The sequence below is a fragment of the Pieris brassicae genome, chromosome Z (assembly GCF_905147105.1).
Source record: "Pieris brassicae chromosome Z, ilPieBrab1.1, whole genome shotgun sequence".
Classification (NCBI taxonomy): domain Eukaryota; kingdom Metazoa; phylum Arthropoda; class Insecta; order Lepidoptera; family Pieridae; genus Pieris; species Pieris brassicae.
The window spans coordinates 5272930-5297841 of NC_059680.1; the positions used below are offsets into that span (position 1 = coordinate 5272930).

Sequence of the window (24912 nt, forward strand, 5' to 3'; positions counted from 1 at the left end):
GTTTGTTTAAATAAACATAGGTATTCATATTTATACTACATATTTAAATAATAGCCATTTAATATAATGCAATCACGGTCTTTATTTATTTTGGATAACGCCATCGAGATAGAAAATATTCATTTGGGATAAAATAAATATGTATTTTATTCACTGGGGCTCTCCTTCACCAATTAGTCTCTCTTTTCAGAGAGTTTGCCAAGATGGAGCTGAAAATAAATTAATATTGTTTATATTAAATAAATTTAATTTGTACAATTAAAATTAACCTACTTTATAGTAAAGTTATTTTTGTTACCCGATACATATGTACTTGTACCCATATTGTAGATACCTACTTTCTACTCTGTTATTTTGCTATCGAAATAAGATTTTAGGTACCAAATCCACATCTCCCGCTCATAGCCGAGTAGTTCTCTCATTCGGCTGATGGCCAAAACCCTAGAAAATTTTCACGTTTTCAAGTTGACTATGATTGTTTTTCTATAAAATATAAACTTAATAATTGTATACTTTATTTGATTACATAAGTTATGTGAAGGTTTTAACATCAAGGTATCACTTCGATATAGGCTATTGTTTATGGAAAAAGAAATAAAGCATAGTGATGAATACTTACCCCATCATATTTTAGTTAAATGATTTGTAAGACTAAAGTTTTATAATTCACCAAGAGAACACCTATGAAAATTATTATTGAATTTTAAAAACTTTTAAAATGTATTGCTTAAATAAATTTTAAATATATTTTAAATTTCACTTATATGTACATAAAACGTAATAGCTTATTATAATTGACAAATGATTAAAAATATTTTCGGATTGAATTAATTATCATAGAATCATTTCTTTGTTAGTTCTTTCGTTAGTTAAGTTCTTTTGTTCGGTCTTGCGATTCCACGTTTCAGTTTTGGAGGTTATAGTCAGAAAAAATGTGTTTAATTTATGAACCTAAAGTCACCTCAACTGGAACATTTTACAATGCTCATGGTAGGTCCCCAAATATTTCCTTACATCATATCGTAAACTTAATTTGAGTGAGGAGACGAAAGAGGTCAGCACTTATACTGATATATTTTTTATAAGAAGGTTACACTATTGTGTCATTAATTAATGATAAAGTTCATCAACCCGCTATTGTGGGAGGCTGCAATAAACATTATTTTAAGCTAAGGTTAACCATTTTACTAATTATAAGTACGCATAGTAAAAATTTTAAAATTTATTAAACGATAAGTGATCTTAATATAGAAGTTTAAACATCAACAAGAAAAGTTAATAGGTCTATACTTATTTCTGTTTCATAAAAACTAAATTGTGTTCACTGCTCTAACCGACATAAAATTCAGAGACTAAGCGCTCAGTATGTCACAACGTTTTTAACATACGGGCTAACGGAAGTTATAACGCCTAGTCTCGACTGACTAAGACTGACTGTTAGCGTAAACACAATTTCACAGACGAAAGGTACTTTACTTGGTTTAGTTTTTATGAATAAGATTAACTGCTAATTAATAAATAGCATGTAATACGAACGGATATTTAAACATACAAAGCATTACATATATATTTACAATATTTTTGTGCTCAGATAATTTTTTGATAAATCGCGCTACTTACATAGTTGGGCCGTTTATAATTGGTTGTGTAATTTTTTTATTATACAAAGAAACTATTTCATAATTTATCTGAGTGCTATATTTAAAGGAAGACAAATCATATTTTTTAACATTAGAAATCTTATATCTATAAACATGTAAGTGTTGATATTATTTTTAAATACACATATTTTCTAAAGTAGTGTCTATTAGTAATTGAGTATATAATTCTAGTTAATTTTTTCTAATATGACGTAAAAACAACAGCAACAAATCCTGTTTTATTAATACAGCGAAAATGAGACTATACAAAGGAGATTAGCCATAGTGTAATGTAGAGTTCTTTGGCTATAACTACGATTATTACTCACAGCTTAGCCGATAATAATTCGAATAATGATAATGGGAACATGCCACATTAAGCTATGAGTAAAAAAGTTAAATAATATTACTCCATTGAGGCGATATTTAATTGACCAGGATTCATTCTCGTGTGCATACATATGAATAGTTTTCCATTTTAAACAATTCATGAGAGTCAAGACTTCGCGCTAAGTATGATATCTGAAATCATACTTAATTTTTTGTTATGTTTTGTGCTCGACTTTCAATCATAACCCCAGATTTAATGTAATAAGATATTTGATCGATGTTTACAATGAGCTACGTATTATATAGGAAATTATTAATCGCATACACGAGAACGAGCCAGTGAAGTGTTTAGTTACGTGAATCGGTAGAAGAAGGCATCTCGCCTTCCAATTTGTGACGAGCATGCACATAAGCTTCGGTCAAAGTTGGCCAGTTTTCCGGCGGAGCTCCACTGGCCCACTCAGTAGTTGTCACCTCGGCGGGTCGCTCGGCTGTTTCAACTTTTGTGCATTCAAGAGATAACGGTTTTGGAGTTTCCATTCGTGGTACAGAACTGTGGATACGAACATTCATTAATAAAATATGAACACAGCTATTAGGCATAGTTTTATTAAAAATTATGTGGGTATAATATTTCTTTTAAATCATTAAATATTTTAAATTATTTGGCTATAAAGGTCTCCTGAAAGCAGTCTAATAATTCAACAGTCACAATCAACAAGATAACTTTTTAACTACTTTTTAATTGTAATAAATTCCATATGTCAAAATAAAAATACCTCACTCGTTCAGGCGACTGCATCGCGTCATTAGTACTCGATATTTCTAAATCCTCCGAATAGTTCAAATGTAGCTTTTCGTTATCGCCACGCTGTTCTTTATCTGAAATATTTTGTATCTGATTAAAGTAATTACATGTGGTGCGAATCAGCATCTTAGTATATATTTTGATGTTAAAAGGCAATACTCGTAACAAGATATAAATCATTGTTGTCCTAAGAGAGTCCTACAATAAGCCTTCCACATAATCTTCGAACCAGTATTTCTCTAAATTAGTGTTGTTCTAAACCAAACAAACACTATAATTTTATAATATTGAAAGAGTTTAACCGTCAATATTGATCGCCGCTTCTGGCCATCCCAGGGAGTCACCCTCAACGTCTACAGGTTCATCTTCAGCATCATAGGACCTCGTCTCACGCGGTCTTTCCTCTCGCCGCTCATCTTCTAAATCATAGCCTAACATACTTTCCACTGTGTGGTGACGCTTGCGCGTACGCAGTTTGAGACGCCGCTGGCGGTTTGCACGGATTCGTTGATATGTCTGTTAAGTAAAAATAAAGAATAATTTGTATTAGCTAAAGAAGTTTATTTAAATTATATTTGCAAAGAGATTACTGACAAGATATGATATTGATTGAAATAACGAGGGAACAAAATTTTAATAGGTAATATTTTCAGTAAAGTATCTTTAATAAAAAATAATGCAAATGCATTGCAATGCATGTTTTTAATAAGTTTCCACCGTTTGATAATATATACTAAAAAAAAATATTTTTACCTCCCAACGAGCATCTTCATCTTGATGGTGAAGCGAGTGAGTAGGAGGTGCGGACACATCCCTAGGTAAAGCTGTTAAGCTATAAAGATGCTGCAGCTCTTGTAAAAAGTGGGCCTGAGCAACTCCGGGACCAAGCCTGGTGCCGCAAACTCCACAAGATGACTTTCGTTCACCGTCCGCTGTTCGGAATGACTTTTTACTAAACTGGATATGTTATTACGACCTTAATCGCTATAAAAAATATGAATTGTTGTTATTTAAAAATCATAAAATCAGAAAATTTGAAATTGTAATTCTACCTAGTCCTAAATGGCGCATAATCGAAAGAAGTTTTTAAAATAATAAAATAAGTGTATGCTGTATTTCTAAATTCAAAATAATTAAAAAGTTGAAAAAAATAAAAGTTTCTATGTAACATGGTATGGTCAGACTAGTTCGATGGTAATAGAGTTGCATTATCCGTAGCTTAGTAGTTAAGGAACACAGCTAAAACTTGGCGATAAAAAAGTGCGGTAAACATTACGATATATAAATTCTAAATCATCATTTATTAACGTCTACAAGTGTATACTATGTTATATATATATATATGAATAAATAATAAATAGATTTTTTTTAAATACATTATAATAAAAGACGTCATAGTTAGCATAGTCGTGTATAGTTTTGTCGAGATATAAAGGTACTTAAGATCGTTTTGGCGACTTACGTGAAAATAAGTCATGGGAATCAGAGCAGGGAGTAGCATGTGTCGTCTCATCATCCTTGCAAGGTCTGGGAGATGCTGAGGCTGCAGATCCAGGTGAACTGGTGTCGTCTCGTACGGCATAGCTGTGCCGATATAGCGGTGGCGTGTTGGTGTCATCACGAACATTCTATAGGTTTAAAAGGGTTTTACATTTTTATTTTTTATACGCGATGACCAATAAAAAATAAAATAAAAATAAAAAATGTGTATTCATTATTTCTAATTAAATGATTCCCTATGTTGAACGCGTAATTAAGCATTTTTCTTTCAATAGAGGTTATAAGTTGTATGTATACCCTGAGGGCCTGTCCAACGCTTTGTCCAAGCGCGTACTGTTCTCCTAGGTGTCTGGCGAATGCTTTACCAGGGTAGAGGGGATGAAAAGCACCACCGATGGGCCGAAATGCACCACATCCAAAGCTTTGCAAGGCAGGGTGCAGGAACTGCGGCGCCATATGATGTAGGAAACCCTCCATCTCGTATTGAATACTCTAAAATAGCAGTCAATGTTAGTCATTGTCCAAACAAATTAATTGTCGCACAGCGAAAAATGAACTTTTGCTACCAAATTTATTTATTGATAGATAATTATCCGTCATTGGTTGTAATCTAAATCAAATTAATTTCCTAAGTTAAGTTTACTACATCAACACCCATCTCGTCAGTGTTTAAAATAAAATTTTATAAATTTTCAGGGACACATAACACGTGAAAAAAACTTTCACGAGTTGAGACGATATGATGTAAAAACTATTATATATTATATGTGGGCGAAATCATATAATTATTTGTTTATTTCCACATAATTATTCAATGTTAACAGTTACTATTAATGCGATACAACTACACAATAATACCTAAACCGATAATCCTACAATTAAAAAACATAAAAAACTAAATATAAACACCTAGATCTAAATAATAACAAGCAACTCTTGTGAACTCAAGCAGTGAACGGTCGGTCTAACTCGATAGAAATTATATTTATTATATGTATTGCTCGCATGAGTGGTCCTTCGCTAACCAAGTTGGAGTGTGAGCGCAGTACATACAAAGACTCCATTATATCCAGATTATATATTATTAGTGTCCCAAATAAGAACACTGACAAAGCAAGCTCTCTTCTGAGTTGTTTATTGTATGCACCCACCATACCCAAAACAAACCAGGTCGGGTAAATTAGTGAGTACAAGGGATTCACTCCATACAGTCTCTTGTAGAGGTAGCAAGTGAATTTATTTTATGTTGCATTCGCTCTAATATGAGACTGTGTTTTAGCGTCATATGCAATGATATTCATTATGGTCAGTACATCCTTATAATTTAGTCATTTTTAATTCCGATTTAAGCATGCCAGCATTTTCTTCGAATACCATCGTTAAATACGTTTGAAAGAAAACAAACAAATCAACGTAAGTATCGGTAAAAGAATGAAACCACACAAGAATAAAAATGTTTATTTTGAAAATAAACGGACTTAAATTATGTGTTCCTGTGGCTAAAAGTTATTTAGCAAACAGTTGTTGGCATGATTATTAATAATCTCATACTTACTTATTACATATTAATTATCTATGAATATAATACGCTCAAAATACGAGATTTTTTTGTTAATTACGAATTATATTAATTTAGTTAATCATAGCTGCACCAACAAAGCCACAAAAAATAAGCATTATAATAAGAATTAGATAAATGAAAAATTAAATTAACAAATTTAAAAAAATGTTCTATAAGCGTCAATTGCTAACATACGTCCTATAATCAGACGGGACGGACCGAAAAATATCCAGTTCGTTCGGGCCCTGCATATTGCACATTCTAATTAATCTAATTAGGCAATCTCATCTCACTGTATTACAAACTAATACCGATAGAAATATGATACTTTATGGGTGAAAATGACTTTAAACTGTACGGTACTGTACTTCCTTGATCTATAGGCGCTTTATCGAATCAGTACGGTGAGGCGATGGCGACGGAAGGGTCCGTTGGTATTGCCTTTTGTCGCTACGGGTTTGTGCCAGCAATTAGCTCGGACATTGGTATAATACTGTCAGTAGCGTTTCTGTAATCAATTGCTAAGTAAACGGTCTCCTTTGAGCTTACGTTTGCTTGTGTAAACAACCACAACGCAAAGGGTGAATTCAACCGTCACTAAGACACAGAGTAAATCATATTATCGCTCTTGTAATATGACACCTGTAAGCGTATAAGATATCCTTTGTTGTCAATAGTTAAAGCATTTTCGGCTGTCTAGTGCAAATTCATTCATGTGCTATATCTGATAAATGATATTCGAGTAGAGAACTACTTAACATTTACGTTTGGAAATTCGTTCGATATTCGAAAATTTATCGTAAAATCGTTTTAAGAAAATGAGAAGCTTTTTATATGTATGACAACTCTGCTTCTTGCTAATGATGTCTACTAGCAGTGTAAGATCTATATCTACAAATATATAACGGAAAGGTATGTTGTTTGTCTAACAAAAGCATTTAGAATTAGAGCAGCAGTTGGCTTTCATTACACCCCATTATAACTACCGTAGTTACGTACAAAACCAAACAACCGGGAAAAGAATGGGCGAACCAATAAATACGGTGTAACGTAAACTTTATGATATGATACATTTGGTGCTCTCACGTATAATACAATTTCCGTTCGTCTATTTGTGAATTCTAGTTATTGTTCTTAGTATTTCGTGGTATATTGTGTATACGTCTATATAATATATTAGTGTTTCTTGTTTTGTTTTCGACATATTAAAATGACCTTTTGGAGATAACATTCGATGACATGTATACTTAATATGAAATAAGCAGGATACATATATGTATATAAGGTAGATATTATATTTATACAGTTTAAGTATTTAAGTCTCGTATGTGACAGTTTTACATAATATTGTTGTTGTGATTTTGCCTGCTATGCTTTACAATGCAACACAATTATTGACCATTACTAATTACACAAAGTAGTCGTATTTATAGGCCAGCAGTTTTGGTTGATTTGCTTTTTATTTTTTATATAAACTAAAGCGATTACTAAGCGTTACTTTATAGGTAGTTATATATAATAAAATAATATAGAATCGTAGTTATAGATTACGGTTGTAATCGCCTTTAAGTGGGCAATAAAAGAGATCTAGCAGCGTTCCAACACATTGGTGCTGATTTACGCCTGATAGGAATTCGCCCCTTTTTCAATAAGTTTCAAGATAAGAATCATTGCTGCAGCCGCGTGACGGAGGCCGTGGTATGCAATTAAATCGTTATTTAAAAACCAATTCGAGGCTAATATTCTAATTTACAGATTTTTGTGCTTGTTGAATTTTTACGTTGTTATTATGCCTATTATCCATATGTGATGCAAATTATTTAATTTGTTGATGCTGATACTTTGTGGTTTGACTGTTGTCGCTCATTTTTTTATAAAATGTCACACACACAAAACAAAAGTTAGTGAATTGTAAGGATTTCCGTGTGCCGTTGAATAATAAATTAATCTCAATATTGGATTGATTTTGGTAATGATTAAAGTGTTGTATTGTTATTATTATTACTACTATGTATATAATGTTTAATTGTATTCACTTTCATCAATAGTAATTAGTTCGCACACATACCTTAAATTATATTTTACGTTATTAACATTTAATTACGCTAGTTTAGACTTTAATTATCCGCAACTATAAACGTTTAAAGTTTATATTTCAAAATGGGCACTTTTCGCTCGGAATCATGTTATAACTGCAACCTGCAAATTTGTAAATTAACACGGGTTATTACAATTTAAAATCAAACGCTTTCAAGAGTTGCAAAATTATACATTTGTGATGTGATATGTGAACAACGTATTTTTGGGTAGGGTCATATTTTAGCTATTTACAATAAATTCTGTCAAATTTTAATGGTTTGATTTTGTACAGTGACAAAAGTACTTTGTTAGAGGATTTTTTTATTGTTTCAAGACTGCTCTTTTGGTTTGCTAAAAAATAGATTTTTAATAAGTTTTAACCTCCGAGTATTGATTTGGTATATGTACTTAAAAACATCAGTGTCATAGATCAAGATATCGGAAGTAAAGACTTGTAAAAGGTCGCAAACGTCGGTCTACGTCACTACGTTTATAAGTTCATTTCTATTAACTTCTGTTAACTGTTCTCTTGCAAAATTATTCTACTCATACGCCATTTGTGTTGTGTCAATGTCTAATTCGTCTTATAATAATAATATTTTACAACAAGCAACAATAAAATTTGTATCAATAATATTAATTCCGTAAAAAATAATGTTTGCTACAGTAGAAGTATGGACCAGTGAAAATCTACAAATTGTTCTATTAAGAGTAATTACACTATTCTTAACATATACATATATATATACAGTGCTAATAATAATAATAATAGAAAATGGATATATACTGAATAGGAAACTTAAATAACTTTAAAAAGTTTGGTCACTTTATAGCAGGCAGTATTTCGTCGCTGTGTTGTTATACTCATTCGTTGAACGAGGAAATAATGGGAGTATTATATCGACGTCAGCGAAGATCAAAAAGACAACTACTTTTTCGCGTAATTCACTTTTTGATGTATCTGGATTCAAAAAAATTTCTCTACCGAGTAATTTTTTTTTAAATATATATTCTTACTTTTTACCTGAATTTTTTCTCGGGAATAACAACAATAATACTTTTTTTGCGATATATCTAAATAGACACACATGAACACATCATCTACAGGTGTCCATGTGTGCGTCGTGCATTTCAGCGCTTCGTTTGACATAGGCTCATAGCAAATTTTTTGGTACGTTTATATTTTTATTTTAATGCATTATAAGCATCATGCTGTATAGAAGAAATAAATTATTGTTAAACCTATCAGTAAAACAAAAACAAAGTTATCTTTATAACAGTGAACATCTTTCAAATATTATAGATATGCAACCATTAAAGAATTGAATTAAGGCTTATCTTATGAATTTAATAACAATAATGAAATATAATAATTTTATGCCTAAAACCGTTTTAATCACTTTGTGTATTATAAGGTACAATGTTAAGTTTTCAAAATAAGTTTTTTAACTAATACTCCGTAAATCGTATCTATGTGACGGAGGACGAATGTGGAAATCATTTTTTAACGAATATTATAAATAATATATTTAACGACCTTACCATATGGTTTAGGGATCCTAGGGTCAAATGATTGAAAATGTGGCATTTGCTAAAAGTTCTTATTATTTTGAACCAGATACTTAAGGTGTCGCGTCTGAGTCTTTCTATCTTTTAAAATATATCTTTGACGACGTGGAATACGTGGACACGGTGTAATTTAATGTCAAGTGTAGACACTGAACTACGGTCGCTTAAGATTGTTCGATTGTGACATACAAAATTACTTTGAACCTCTGATAAAGGATCAACCGTTAGATATTTTCAGACTGGAAGTACATAGTATTACAAATATAATTTAAAAAATCTAGATCATTGACACTTGTTCCTTGAAATTATACTTCTTTTGATTCCAGTCCTAAAAATAATTCTCCATGTAGTAGAATACATAAATATCATCACTTAATAAAGTTGTTATTCGAATTCAAGATTTAACTGATGTTACAATTGTCTATTATATATAAAATTATACATTTTGTATATATCATTATAAACTCAGCGTAGATAGAGTAGATGAGAGAGTAAGAGAGAGAGAGAAGTAAGTTGATTAGAGATAAGAAAGTGCCATATTGATGATGGTGATATTATTAAAATCACTGTAATTACTTTATCACAGATTAAAGATTTTTCCAACATGTTAATTGTTACTATTAGTTAGAGAAAAAAGATAAAGAAGAAATTAACGTTTATTTATGAAGTTATTTTAATAAAACAATAATGTTTCTGTACGAATTCGAAACTTATGTGGTAACTTTGAAATTAGTATTTCTATAGAACCTATCTAAATATACCCGGTGATTAATAAAAATACTGAAAGAACCACTTATTTCTACCTAAACCTTTACTAAATTATAGTTTTATCTGCACTTAGGCGATGTATACTTTTCAATTACACAGTATTTGACGTATACGTTTTTGTCATCGTTGAAAATAAGTTAAATTTAAACGACTCATCATTATTTAGTTCCGTTATAATGAACTATTTCAAATTTCAACAATATAGCGTTTATACCGACAATATATTTTACCGACAAAATATTTTATTACATAGTAAATTATAAAAATAACAAGGCTTATTTCTGAAACTCCATCTACTACTACTACTAGATGGATTGTTTTCTATGGTATAAGTACGTATGATTTGAGTTTTTATTTGTAAGTTCTGCTAATTTCATCAATTAACTAAAGCTTCAGAAAAGAAGATACCATTTCTTATAGCTTCATTGCTAGGTAATTATTTCTTTAAGTTGCCTCTTAGCAAATCTTAATTTCCATAGCCAATATTGACTGCCAATAAAAAAAATCATAATTTTACGTGTTTTCGTAATTTTAGTTAACTTTTACAAAATTACTTATTTTTATTTAAAATTGGATTTTTCAAATCAAATTTGTAAAGCGATGAAGAGCTTTAAGTATCTATACAAATATTATGTAAGACATATTTATAAATATTGTTGCAATTTATCACTATAAAATGATAGTCCATTCGCAATGCTTAGTAAATTAAGTAATTTTTTACCATTTATTAATAAAGTTATCGCGTAAAAGGATATAACTGCTTGATATCATGATGACTGTCTGAAAAGAAGTTAGTTTATAAATATTTGATCGGCGTATGTCTTTAATAAAATCATATCAAGTGGTTGCAATTTGTTAAAATAACGGAATATTTTAGGTTCAACAGTCCATATAATACCTATACATTTGCAATAAATGTATTAATTAAATTAATATACCTTAATAAGTTAATAAAAAATATATAATAAAAGTTTTTCCGTTAGTTTATAATATTGCGCATAAATTAAATGTTTGAATATAATAATTTTAAGTAAAACTTATTGGGTTTGATGTTATTTAGACTGTAAATACAAAATTGGAATCAGAGAAGCTTGAGAAAAATAAATGCTCCTTATATTTTATGACTTTAAATAGATTCGATGATATACCACACAAGCACTAAAGAAAAATTCAAAACTAAAAATCAACTTTGGCATTTATCCTAAATTTTGGAATTTAATTAAATACACTTTCTATACAAACTGTTACTTACCTCGATTAAATGGTTTACGTGCTTGTCGATTGTACGAAAGGCACAAATACGTCAACACTTAACGAAGGCCCGCGTAAAACTGACGTCGCGGCGAGCGCAACTGGGCGGGATTACAGCTGACACGCCCCATACCGCCATCGCGGAAAAATCACATTTGCTATATCTCTATAACTTTAAAAAGAACGATAAAATATAATATTATACTGTGACGTGATGATACTTTTTTACTTACATGAAATCACCAGTTTCTCTTCGCATATAATTTAAAATTTATAGGGAATCTGACGAGTGAACGTATGGCTACATTGGTGAGTATTTAGTTTATAGAAACATTTTCTAATCAAAATCTTATTTAATTATGAAAACTTTTCACATAATATTTTATAATTTAACCATGTATCGGTAAGCAAGTATTTTCATTTTGTGAAGGGGATTTATATATTTCAAAATGTGATTTTTTTATTATTTTCCACCGTAAATTTATTACAATATTTATTGAGACTGAGTATTGAATTTAGAATTTACAGATTTATACTTTTCGTACTGATTCTCCATTGTAGGAGATGAATAAAACAACTTACATGTAAAATTTCATGTTATATTCTTTTGCACCAATGTATGTTTGTGGACTCAGTTTCCGCACTTAGACTCAATAGGTCCATTGTGCGTTTTGCACCAATAAAGGATTATATTATTTTTATAAACTAACATTTTGGTTGAGAAGAAGAGAAAAATACTCTCTATAAAAAAACCAGTCCTAATACTGACATATATAATATGCACCAAGATGTGTAGGCAGCAAGCGCCTCTTAACATTGCTAACATCAGGCGATTTCATTGATCAGGCGATGACATTGATTAAAATTGAAATATAGAAAAAAAACTAAAAATTCAGAAATCTGACGCCCAGATGTAAAATGTTGGGTTTGAGAAAAACGAAAAAACACGGGACTTGACAGTTCGTGTCGATAAATTATCATACAAATTTAGGTTTCGACTTTCGACTATCTACATACCACTACAGTTAAGGCATCTTGACCCCTGTTATCGAATTACTGTATACTGTTAAAATATTTGGAAAAAACTTAATGTTTCTTTAACAAATCACTTATAAAATATATAATTTTATTATTATATATGTGTTTGTGTACAAATGTTTATTGTACACAAACATACCATGTTTTAAATATTGCCACAGGGACCACACAATTTCCCAATCGATATCGTTTAACACTTAACCAATGTTTAGAGTTTAGACTGTTTCGATTTGGGTCGAAATCATTCCGGTTTTCTCAAAATGCTTTCCTTTACTGCATGAGCGTTCGTTAATTAAATAGCGCATGTAGAAATAAATACCCATTGGTGCACTTACGTGATTCGAACCTACGTAAGGGTTTAAGGTCGCCTACCTCGCTCCTAGACAAAATTTGCAATTGCAATCAACTTATTAATTCACAATAAATGATTAATTTATTTGATCACATAGAGTTACATCGTCATTTTCTTTATTAAAGCTCCTGGGTAGGCTGACAATAAAAATGAGAAATTATTTTTAATAATAATATAGCGGGGTGCCCCGTGATTTCGGCAATATTTCGGTGACTCGCTCACCCTTATTACTTCAAATTCCTTGACCGGGGTAGTCGATAGTAATAAGCCCACTTGCTTTATGACCTTAAGGTTGATGTGAGTATTAAGTGCGATCTTATGTTTATGTTAAAAGGGTAAAATTCATAGGTTATTATGTGTTAAATCATATTGGTAATTCTAAAGATTCTGCCTTATTCATAAAAATAAACTTAAATAAAGGAAAAAATAAAGGAAAACGTATTTTAGATAAAAGAGCCGAAATACTCTGATCTAGTTTTTATGATTGGAGGACTTTCAATATTATTAATGTTTGTGTTAAACTTTGTATTTTAATTTTTGAGTTTGTTATATTGACGTTGTTTTCGTTAAACAGACAATAAAAAAATCCTGCTCAGATAAAACTTCCACATCCTAATGTTTCCAGCAAATCTAAGTGTACACATGCACAGGTAGTATATCTATATGTCCAAGTCGAAGCTAATAAGTTCCTTCGGCTTGTAGGAACAGCCTCATTTTAGGTGATAAATATATATTACTACTTCATATAAAATCACTGACAGTAATTATTCGAATATTTAATTTGAGAATTATTTAATATTTTACAAGCTTACATAAAAATATAAAAATATGGTGTTACTTTAATTTTAATTGTCAAGGCATTACATAGAACACGTCAACGTTAAGTTTATGTAATAAAAGCATATTACTACTATCAATATACTATACTTTATACTTCCAATGACACTAATTGATCTAAACAATTTTTTAGAGCATTTAAATTGGGGCTCAGTATTTAAAATTTTAATTATCTTTAAAATATAACGCTCTGGGTTTCCTTCAATTTAACAAATTAGACATTACCTACGTCAAACTTAAAATAATATTATTTTATGTTTGTTGATATATTACAATCGTGTTTGAAAAGGAATTTGAGAAATTACTTTATGAATAAAATTTCTTAACGCTTCAGTTAACTAGAAATTTGATTTCACATTCCTTCCTGTTAATAATGCGTAATGGATACTAAATCACCTTAAGTTAATTGTGCTCAAAGGGAAATAGCAATATTAATCCCCGACAATACGATTTAACTAACTAATCATCTACGAGAATTAGCAGAAGAGGCTGATATTAGATTACCGATTTACAATTACAGCCCAGTCCTTGTCAGATGTATGTGACCACAAGATAGTATTAACCATTGTGGCTACCTTAATTGAGAGTGAATGTTACGTACTTATGTAATCAAATTATTACGGTTGCTGATTTAACCACTTATGTTCGATGTGGTATCTCGTAATTTAGGACATTTAGGGGGGAGCATAAAAAGGCACGACGGTGACGAGGCTCGGTATGCGATGCGATTATGAAACGCCATTTGTCAAGTTTTTATTGGGCTCCCCAAAGCAAATCTATTGTTGTAGACATCCCGCGTAACCCTCGTCTGGCCCTCACTGACATCAACTCGTAATTTTTATAACTTGTTAAAATTTAAGGTGATTTTCATGAAATTAATTTGTTATTTCTTTCACGAATTTTCTTTTCTTCTTTTTCTTACTTTAAGGAGTATCACAGGGGGTTATAATGATATACAGTCTAATCATTCGAGGACAAGTGATCTTAAAGTCATAATAAGGAACCAATAATATTGTATGTTAATAGAGCCTATTTCAGTTTCGGTATTCATAAGGAAAAGATTAATTAAAATGGTATAATTTAATTGTTTATTTACACTTTGTTGCAGTAATACAGAAATACAGTACAATTAAAGTAATGAAAAAGAAGAAAAAATATTAAAATAAATAAGGCGAGCGCAAGATGTGCAAAACTACATAAGTTATACAATAACTTAGACAAAGAGAATGGAACAAAACAAAGCAATTAAAACATATGTAGACCGTGAAAGGGAAGATAACAAAAAAGAACATATGCAAAAGAAAAACACACATGAATCACGATTATTTGATAAAAATAGCCTTAATCTTAAACTTATTATTTTAATGGACCATATAATGCACATTGGAAGTCTTAAACTTGAGTATGTCGTTAGCGCAACGTTATTAATGATGCATGTAATGAAAAAAGTGGTATTGATTGTATCACATATTTTAGTATTCGATAATTATATATATATTAAGATACATATTTATTCTACTAAACACTACGTAAGTGTAAAATAAAGTTTGACAAGTCTGTCGCATTGGTAGATTTACGTTTTTCTTTCTTATTTTATGTTATCAAATAGATTACAATTAGTGGCATCTCAAAAAAAAAGTTGCCAACATACGAAAATTTAAGATGTTGTCTTATTATTAAATTATGCGATTCATGTATTTTGTGTATGCAATTAAGATTCTTAACAATCAACGTTTAAAAAAAATTCGTGTATCCGGTTGATATCCCAGGTATCCCATCATTCCATTTTCTTTTCGGAGAACGCGTTTTGGCCAAAAATCACCGATGTCTAGATTGAGCATTTTGTTAAACGAGCTGGGTCTGGATATTCATAGTTGCTCCCCTCACACTCACACACAAATCGATTTTTATTTCGTTTTTATATAAAATATAATATTGTTTTGTTTAATTTCTTTTTATTATGCATTGTATACTATGTTTGCCTATAATTGCTTGTCACATTACCAATTGTATTTTTGATTCTTGTACCATTGTATCAGTGTGCCGAGCGTTAGCAAGCTTTTATAAATATATAATAAATAACAATAAAAATCACGTCTCGGATTGCTTAAATTATTTTAATGATATTTAAAAGGCAAATAGGACACGCCGGTTGTGTCTTGATTTTAGTCAATAAATAATTTATCTTTCATATATAAAAAACTTATTTTACTTAGCCGATTTTCTGTGTGTTAAAGTGGATTCGAGAATGCTTTAGATTTACAATTAAATGTTGTCTTGTACTTATGTTTAAGACATGTGTGCAATAGGTCAGTCGGATGTGCTACTTATTTATACAAACTAAATCATTTCATCAGATCAATTGAGTACTTTAGTTAAAAAGTTAGAGGGGAATTTTCCTGTACATAAACAATAACGCAGCGAAGCAACATTATTAAATTGCGTTGAAAGTTTATCGGTTTAATTTAACTCTACTTATGCCTATGTTATACAAGGATATTTGAGTTCCGTGGATGCAGCCATATTTCTCGCACCGTTAGTCAAAGCCTACGCTAGCTGATGACTTTAATATCCATCCTATCTAACCCCTCATGTAGGATAGTCATATAAAAACTATTTAATATATCCACTTAATAATTTAATACTAGTTCTATTATTCTATTACTTCAACGTACTAAAAGGCCGGCAACGCATTCGCTGGTTTGCCCTGTTCTATAAAAATAGTAGTTTATTAATAACCACAATTTAAAAAAATATATTTTGAAATGATCTGACTGACCGTAATTTTTGAGGTATGACCGAGTAGGATTGAAAGCACAGCACGAGTCGCACGCTCTACTATTAGGTCCTTACATATGAAATTGGCGTTTTGTATGGGAGGAACAAAAAGTCGAATATTTTTAAATATAATATATTTAATTAATCAAAGTATGAACCACTGTTTTCTATGCACTTTTGCCATCTCATAGGTAGTTCATTGATCCCTTTACTAAAAAAACCAGTCGGACGGGAATCAATAAAATCCGTGAAGGCGATTTGGACTGACCCATCAGAGTTAATTTTTTTCCCTTGCAAGAAGTTGTCCAAATTTCGAAAAAAAATGGTAATCTGCTGGAGCAAGGTCCGGGGAGTACGGAGGATATCTTAGACATTCCAATTGAAGCTCTTCTAATTTTGTAGCCGTCTGTTGTGCAGTGTCTGGTCTAGCGTTGTCGTGAAGTAGCAGTGGCGTGGTGCGGTTGACCAGCCTAGGTTGTTTAGTCGCTTGCTTTTCCATCTTGGTTTGCAATTGCTGACATTAGACATCAGCCGTAATAGTCTGGCCAGATTTGAGAAAACTGCAATGAACAATACCGGCACTAGTCCACCAAACGCTTACAAGTAACTTTTTTGGGGTAAATTTTCGCTTGGGGCAGGATTTGGCTGGCTGGCCAGGATCTAACCATTGCGCTGAGCGCTTCCGATTATCGTAAAGAATCCATTTTTCATCACAGGTAATGATTCGGTTTAAAATACCTTCATTATTGTGCCGGTTCAGTAATGTAACGCAGCAGTCGACGCGCGTTTGCCGGTTTGCTTCAGTCAATTCGTGAGGTACCCACCTTTCAAGTATTTTAATCTTCCCAATTTGCTTTAAGTGAATTCAAACAGTTTTATCACTAACACCGCAGCCTGCAGCTAACTCAACTATCAACTTGGGTCTCAGGACGTTCACGGGGCTTGTTCTGAAGGTCGAAATTTCCAGAACGAAAACATTGGAACCAAAAACGAACTGTGTTTTCTTTTGCAACATGACCGCCATACACATCATTCACCCTTCGAGTCGTTTCCGCAGCACTAGTGCCACGGCGGAACTCGTACTCGTAAATAATGCGATACTTTAAGTTTTCCATCTTGTAAAATGAGTGACGCAAACAGAAAAAAACAGAAGAAAAAAACAAATGAATGACGGTCATCGAAGCACAAATACATGAGTAAATAGCTGGACAAATTTGAATTTGAAATTCCTAACCAAAGAGGAGATATTTGAGGTCAAAGTGGCCAGTACGACATAACGCCAATTTCATATGTAAGGACCTAATATTAAGCTTAGTTTAATTTATTTTCTCACATTCTTTATGTTTAAAGGACAGGCGTCGTAAATATTCCTGCAATCTTCACTGTCTGCGTTTCAACTTGGTAGGTCCAGTGTGTTCGGGGCTTCGTGTCTTCCACTTTTCAGATGACTACAAAGTGAACTTTCTAGGTTATTGGAACTTCTGATCGAATTGATAAGACTTTCTCAAATGAAAGCAGAGTATGGTATAATTACGAATCCCTAAAAGTATTTTCAACAATAAACCAAAATCTAAAATGCTTTGACGTGTTACTCATTGACATTTTTATGTTTCGCGTTATAAGGTGGAAATATTTTATTTTTCGCCTCTTATAATTCATCCCTTTATTTATATACCATTAATTAGAATCTATATGCACTTTTTAAACAAATATAGATTAATATATATTCATAGAAACTATTAAAAAATTTTAGTTGTTTTAATGGTGATTTCGTTCTTTAATGAATTTGATCATATAATAACCTTTAAAAATTATTATCTTTGACAGTCATCGACAAAAAATCGAATCTAGGTGCTTTATAAAATAAAAGTGTTCTTATCTAAAATAATTTTTTGCAGACAAGTTGTTGATTAATTTTAAAACGATATAATTTTGACAAAAGAAAATGATAATTATTATATAGTGGGTAGTACTGAAAATGTTTAGAAACAAAATTAATGAAAACTTTTTTGAATTTCAATTTTAGAATTCTATAGTAACCAAATGTTACTGCAGTGATTTGTTATTTGTTTTTGTAAATTGGTGGCAAATCTAAAACTCTGGTTACACGTGAGACCTGTTTATTCTCAATGAATAGTTTTTATATATCAATGATTTATTTTGATTTCGCTTTTGGCTCAACAATAAAGCTATGATGTGCCACTATTTACAATTGGTTTAATTAGTTTAAGCGTGGACGTAGCAATCTCAATAAATATCCGCGTGAAAGACCTCTTTTAACAGCGACTACTGAAGATAACATCAGTGCTGTGCGACGCATGATAGAGGAAGTTAAGAGAGTGACCTATCAACAAATGCGGGCAAGCCTAGGCATTGGTATGAGTAAAGTTCAAAAAATATTACACGAACATTTATGCGTCAGCAAGCTATGTACCAGATGGATACCCCATACCGACGACCAGAAACAACTTCACATGAACTGGTGTCTCCAAATGTTAAATAAGTTCAACGGCGGTGACTCAAATGCTGTATTTGACATCGACACAGGTGATGAAAGGTGGATATGTTGCTACGAACCCGCAACCAAAAGACAATTAGCTCAGTGGGTGTTTCCATTCGAGGATCGGCTAACTTAGGTAAAGAAAGGAATAAGTCAAAAAAAAAGACGATTGCCTAATTCGTTGGTCGGAAAGGTCATTTTGCGACAGTTGTGCTAGAAGATGGAAGAACAATTACTGCAGACTGGTATGTTAATCACTGTTTGCCTGTTGTCTTGGAAACAATTCGACAGCAGCGCCCTCAAAGCAGGATCCTGCTTCACCACGACAATATTTCAGCGCCCTCCACAAAACGGACTGTTGAATATTTGACTATGGCAGGTGTCGTGATAATGAGTCTTACGTCATACTGTCACTAACTACTAAACTGGCACCCTGCGACCTTCATTTATTTATTCCCAAGAACTAAATATAAAATTAGAGGTATTCGCTTTACGAGACCTGAAGATGCGGTGAAAGCCTACGAAAATGCCATAGAAGAGACCCCTAAGGAAGAATGGGCCCACTGCTTTTCTCAGTGGTTCCATAGAATGTGACAATGTGTAGAGAGTAACGTAGATTACTTCGAAAAACAATAAAAGTATTGGCAACTTTCTACATTAAGCCGTTTTCATTTTCTAAACATTCTCAGTGTTACCTAGGTATTGTATTTTGATTTTCTCTCGCCCTGCTGTTTCATTGCTCGAATATGGTATATTGTGGTATCGATGATATTGGCGATTTTGGAAGCGCTTTGTTCTACGGGACATTGATACCTATTGGAACAGTTGCTTCAATCAATGTATGTTACATGTAAGGAAAATTCAAAGTCTGAGATATCTCTCTATATATCTGAGAATAATCTTGAGTTTCCCAGTTGGCTAATTGAGGCCATGCATCACTACTCCCAATGCAGTATTAAATACTTTTTCTCGTTACATAAAATCTAAAAAACAAAAATCAAAGTAGAGAAATAAATCCTCCTATTATAAACTAAGTGACCGTAAGTAATTAAGTCAAATATATGGAATAAAACACTAATTCAAGACAGTGCCGAACATCAGTATCGAAGACAAAATACTTCAAAAATAACTTCTTTTTTGAAAACTAGAAGCCCAAGTTTTGGTTCTAAAACTTACATAATCATATTGATAACTGATACACATGTGTCTGATTGGTAATTTAAATAGGATTTGATCTTTAAATGTCCCAGCATCGTCGATAAAGTACAAACAGATTTTATAGTGGCTTTTTATTTTTTCATTCAACAATGAATAATAATATCGAGACTTCAATTCCTTTTGAACTCAAGATTTTTATTTTATAGTATGAGTTAACGAAAATAGTAAAATGCGTGTTAATGTAATATGATATAAATTTTAAAATCGAAGCTTTTGACTCTTATTTTTCCCTTGTGTTGCGTAATTGTAATCATTCATCTAAGCGATAAATTTGACTTTAATGACTTTAACATTTTGGTTGGACAAGGTTGTGGATAATATGAAAGTGAAGCTACATTTTTAGTCTTCCCCACATACACTATGGAGTTGTTATAGCAGAGATATTGTCAATTTACAAAGTTCATGATTAGTAAGTGTATGCTGTACTATTACGAAAAATAAAATAATAATAAAGATAATGGTATAATTTTAGCTTTATATCCTAATTTTAAGATAAATTTGTTGGTTGTGAACAACATCAATATAGGATTTCATATGTCACTATGAACAGTGCATTGCAAATGACGCCCTTTAGGGCAAGGCGAATTTTAGAACCTATATCTAAAATCTAACTAAATTTAATTACAGAGATTTCGTCTTTTAACATTTTTACAGATAAGGTGACGCCTTATCGAATGAACGTTCGTTGTTGGTTTTAATATCTTACATGTTAATATTATTCTTTAGTTAGAAGTTTATTTATATATATAAAAAGTTTTGAGTGGGCGTGGCGACACAAAGGCGGCGATTTTTCCCCAGGCTCCGCCCAGTAGAAAATACCTCCCACCCGCCATTTTAATCCGCTAAAAACCTCGTATTTGAAATCTAAATAGACTAGACATTTATTTTATTCTGTATACCTCTATTACATACTTTGTATATCTTATCAAGCACATTAAAATATACGTATCTCTTTATGTGCTTGTTAAACAATGGACATTTTTTTCATAGTTAAACGACTAGTTAGTCCTAAACGAATTAGGACTAATCTATACTGATGCTGCTATTTAGTTCAATCCATAATACTAAATGCTTACAACTTGTCAATGGTTATATTGATAATAATATTTTTTGGCAGGTATCCCTTTTGCGTTGTCTATTTTTGAGTACATGGATTTGTTATCTATTAATTACTAACTTTTTGATTGTGTTAGATACTTTCCTCTACTTCCTCTTCTTCTTTGTACTACTTCTTCGACTATAACCTTTAAAAAGCACGGGTCACCATTCGTATTCAGGGGCAACTGGGCTGTATAAAAGTTTTACCGAAGCATTTCGGCTTAGGGTCTATCATGAAAAGAGCGTGCCGATTCTTAATAATCCGGCAACGCACTTGCAAGCCTTCTGGCAGTGTGCCCAAGGGCGGTATCACTTAACATTAAGTGCCTGCCCATTTGCCTTCTGTTCTATAAAAATAACTTATATTAGATGTTGGGTTTTTTGTAGTTTTAGTTATTGTTTTCTTCATTCTATATGTATTACACATACGTATGGTTTTCAGCGAATAAATTTTCGCAATACCAAGCTTACTCTAGCATACGGAATGAATATTTCATTTGGTTTCCATTCAAACGTGTAATGTTTTTGTAGGCAAAAATTAACAGGCAAAAGTGCATTCAGGTACGGACTACATACGGAGAAGGCCTAAGGGTGTACACAAATTATCTAGGACATCCATCATTGTATGCATTCGAACGTCACTTGTCGATCTTTGGAGGCTTTGCGGCCAGACAGCTCAATTTCACCGACGGCTCTTATTCTAAGAGTATCTTTAGATGGAATCAAATATATTTTGTTACAAAATGGTGGATAATTACAAACATTTAAATTATTGTACAGGTTGTGGCACAAATATTATGATTGCTTTGCATCGGAAAATAATGTAGAAATTTTAACATTATTTCATTAACAATATCAGCTAGTTGACAGAAATCTAATCTACCAATAGTCGTGAATAAGTTATGATATATTTATCTAATTTGATTTTAAAAAGACAATGTTAATAAACTTATATCTTAAGTAAAATTACTCAAAAAATACTTTTTTATATTACATTATTTTATTACTTTCAATATTATCGCTATTTATAAAGTTGGTTGGCATTCAAAAAAGAAATTCACAAGTGAGTGTTATGGAATTCTATTTAAAATTTTCTCGTAGTATTTTACCTGATGTTTAAAACTTTCCCGCTATTTCATATTCGCTCTGATTACATAATAGTAGTATCATAATCCATTTATAAAGCTTTTCTCTCTTTATTAGCACTTACGTCATATTCAGGCCATCAGCTTATGTCGTACTAAATGAATTAAATAGGAATAATAAATAATTCCTTGATGAATTTGTACTAAAGTTATGAAGGTCCAGTAACTGTGAGTCTGCCATCCAATTGGCATAAGCCAAAAAAGTAATAAGTGATTCGAGTTATAGAGCTTTCGAAAGTATGAAGGACTTTGACTTGGTCAGATTAACATTCGAATTTAGATTTATTCTTACTAATTGCGAGTTAGAGAGGTGTAATAAATAAATTATCAAGTAACACAGGTACAAAAAAACATATGTTTGTTTATTTTAAATTAACATTATTAACGATAAGGCGTTGCATCAATAATTTATGTTATCTCATTGTATATGTACTATTAATGCAACGAAGTGTTAATAAACATTATTTCGAAACAATTTCAAGCAGGTAAGCATTAAAGAAAGTCAGTATGACTTTTTGTTATAGGCGTGAAACTTCTAATCTACATAAAAGCTTTTTTTAATTTCATCTTTTTAATTATTTTGAATTTGGAACACGTACCTATATTATTATTGTGCGCCATTTCATATACTTTTTCCTGTGAATTATCAAATTACAATATGAAAATGGGGTGTTAAAGAAAATAGGATTGCCTTGCACAAAGTGGGTATGGAGCCGTCGGTCATACACTTCAAAAGCTTGGTATCAGCCGTATGTTCGTATGTCGTACCAACATTAGATACAAAAACATTTCGGCTGTCGAAGACCAGAAAATATGGGGGCGGCCGCATAATGGTAAAAAATCTTTGGAGCAAGGAGTGGCGTAATTTCCTTGGGAAACAGTACGTAAATCCATAGATTCGTGGCCAAACAGATTGACAGTATAAAATTCATTTCGAGTAGAACATTTTTTATTTTTTGCTGAGACTTTAAATAAATATGTAGGTAAAAACTTTAATAATATAACATTACTTTATAACAAAACGCATTTTCATTTGTAACAACACTTATGGCTGTATTATATAAAAAGAGTTTAATACGTATATAGATACTTTTTATATATATATATATACCTATATAAAGGATTATTTTATTTATTAACACTTCGTTACATAACAATGTAAAACAATTGAACATAATTAAATCAAAAGAAGGGCCAGTGGCGGCCTTATCGCTTTCAAGCGATCTCTTTTAGGCAACCATGGTGAGTAAAGAATTTTTTTAAATTAAATTACATAAGATAGACAAGAAGTGCAAAAATACATGTTATACACAGTTAATAAGACAAAACTAAACAGGAACAAAAAAAAACAAACTAAACTAGAAAGGTGATACATTAAAAATAGAAAATTTAAAATTTGAAAATTAAAAAGATATATAAATGACGATAATTTAAGATATGTCTCACTTCAGTTAGTAGTTAGTAAGAAAGTTAGGAATACGATGTGGACAGGTAATGTTTGTACAGAAGAAATTTAAAGGAAGATAGAGAAGGAGCTAAGCGAATAGGGACGGGAAGTGAATTCCATAGCCTAACTGCAGAGACCTGAAAGGTTTAACCATTATGTAGGTATATATATAAAAATAGCATTAAAATTCTTCTTATTCAGGGTTTGGTTTATAAAATTTCGTATAGTATTCAATCCTGTTTTTTCGTAAAAAAAGAACATTGGGTTACATAGGTCTATTTAAATTTTTCGAGTTTAAAAGGGAAAATATGACTGACTAACTGACTATTTTGAAGGTTTTCGACTTAAAGAGGTTCTACTTTATCTTGTTCATAATAAGGCATTTTACCTTAGGTTCACAAAGGTTTAAATGAAATAAAAAAATATTATATCATCTTTTTAAATCGGTTAGTGTCGTAAATCATAAATAAATAAATGTAAGAATTAATATTTTTAGGGCAAGCTTTTAACGGAAACGAATAACAACGATTCATAAATTTTATTCATTAAGTTTAAATCCGTCATTAAGAGTTATTGATTAGGCCATTTAGATTTCAATAAGTTGACAATAGATCCAAATGGAAGCTAAAAAGGTAGGCTTATTTCCTTAAACCAATCGTTAAGTAATTGGGCGTTAAATTTCTAAAATAATCGTTACTTTAACCATGGATGTAATTTAATGTGCAATTGTTTACTCCGTATAACTCATACCTTATATTGAATTCTCAATGAATACCTGAACTGATTGATTAAGAACACCTTATAATTCACATTTAAACCGAATTAAATGCATTGTATTTGTATTTATCAAATAACGAAACAGATTAACTTTAATAGAAACATGTAGAAAAGATTTGCATACAAATACGTATTAAGACGGTAATGTCAATTAGACAATATTAGTACACGATCAATTTCAAATCTAGTAGTGTTAGTGGCTCGGCGTTCGGCTCG

General features: G+C 31.4%; 1 protein-coding gene across 3 annotated transcripts; it reads right to left on the minus strand.

The window, feature by feature from the left end:
• Positions 1–1861: 1861 nt before the first annotated feature.
• Positions 1862–11563, minus strand: LOC123718619 (protein Teyrha-meyrha). 3 transcript variants are annotated; one of them, XM_045675278.1, is made up of 8 exons: positions 11508–11563; positions 10977–11035; positions 4576–4770; positions 4241–4406; positions 3532–3710; positions 3081–3294; positions 2750–2852; positions 1862–2523 (listed from the first exon to the last, which is right to left on the minus strand). In XM_045675278.1, the coding sequence occupies exons 2-8, from the start codon at positions 10977–10979 to the stop codon at positions 2319–2321; spliced, it is 1065 nt and encodes a 354-aa protein (XP_045531234.1). In that variant the 5' UTR covers positions 10980–11035; positions 11508–11563; the 3' UTR covers positions 1862–2318. The 3 variants fall into 3 exon arrangements, with proteins under 3 accessions (XP_045531234.1, XP_045531235.1, XP_045531237.1); XM_045675281.1 differs by having other exon boundaries at positions 2437–2523; positions 2755–2852; XM_045675279.1 differs by lacking the exon at positions 10977–11035 and having other exon boundaries at positions 11508–11557.
• Positions 11564–24912: the final 13349 nt, after the last annotated feature.

What these genes read in the sequence shown, in the direction of transcription:
- LOC123718619 (XM_045675278.1), bottom strand. An exon ending in TTCCCATGACTTATTTTCAC is followed by an intron (nt 3,711 to 4,240) that starts GTAAGTCGCCAA and finishes CATTCCGAACAG; the next exon opens with CGGACGGTGAACGAAAGTCA. An exon ending in AGCGGCGATCAATATTGACG is followed by an intron (nt 2,853 to 3,080) that starts GTTAAACTCTTT and finishes AAAATATTTCAG; the next exon opens with ATAAAGAACAGCGTGGCGAT.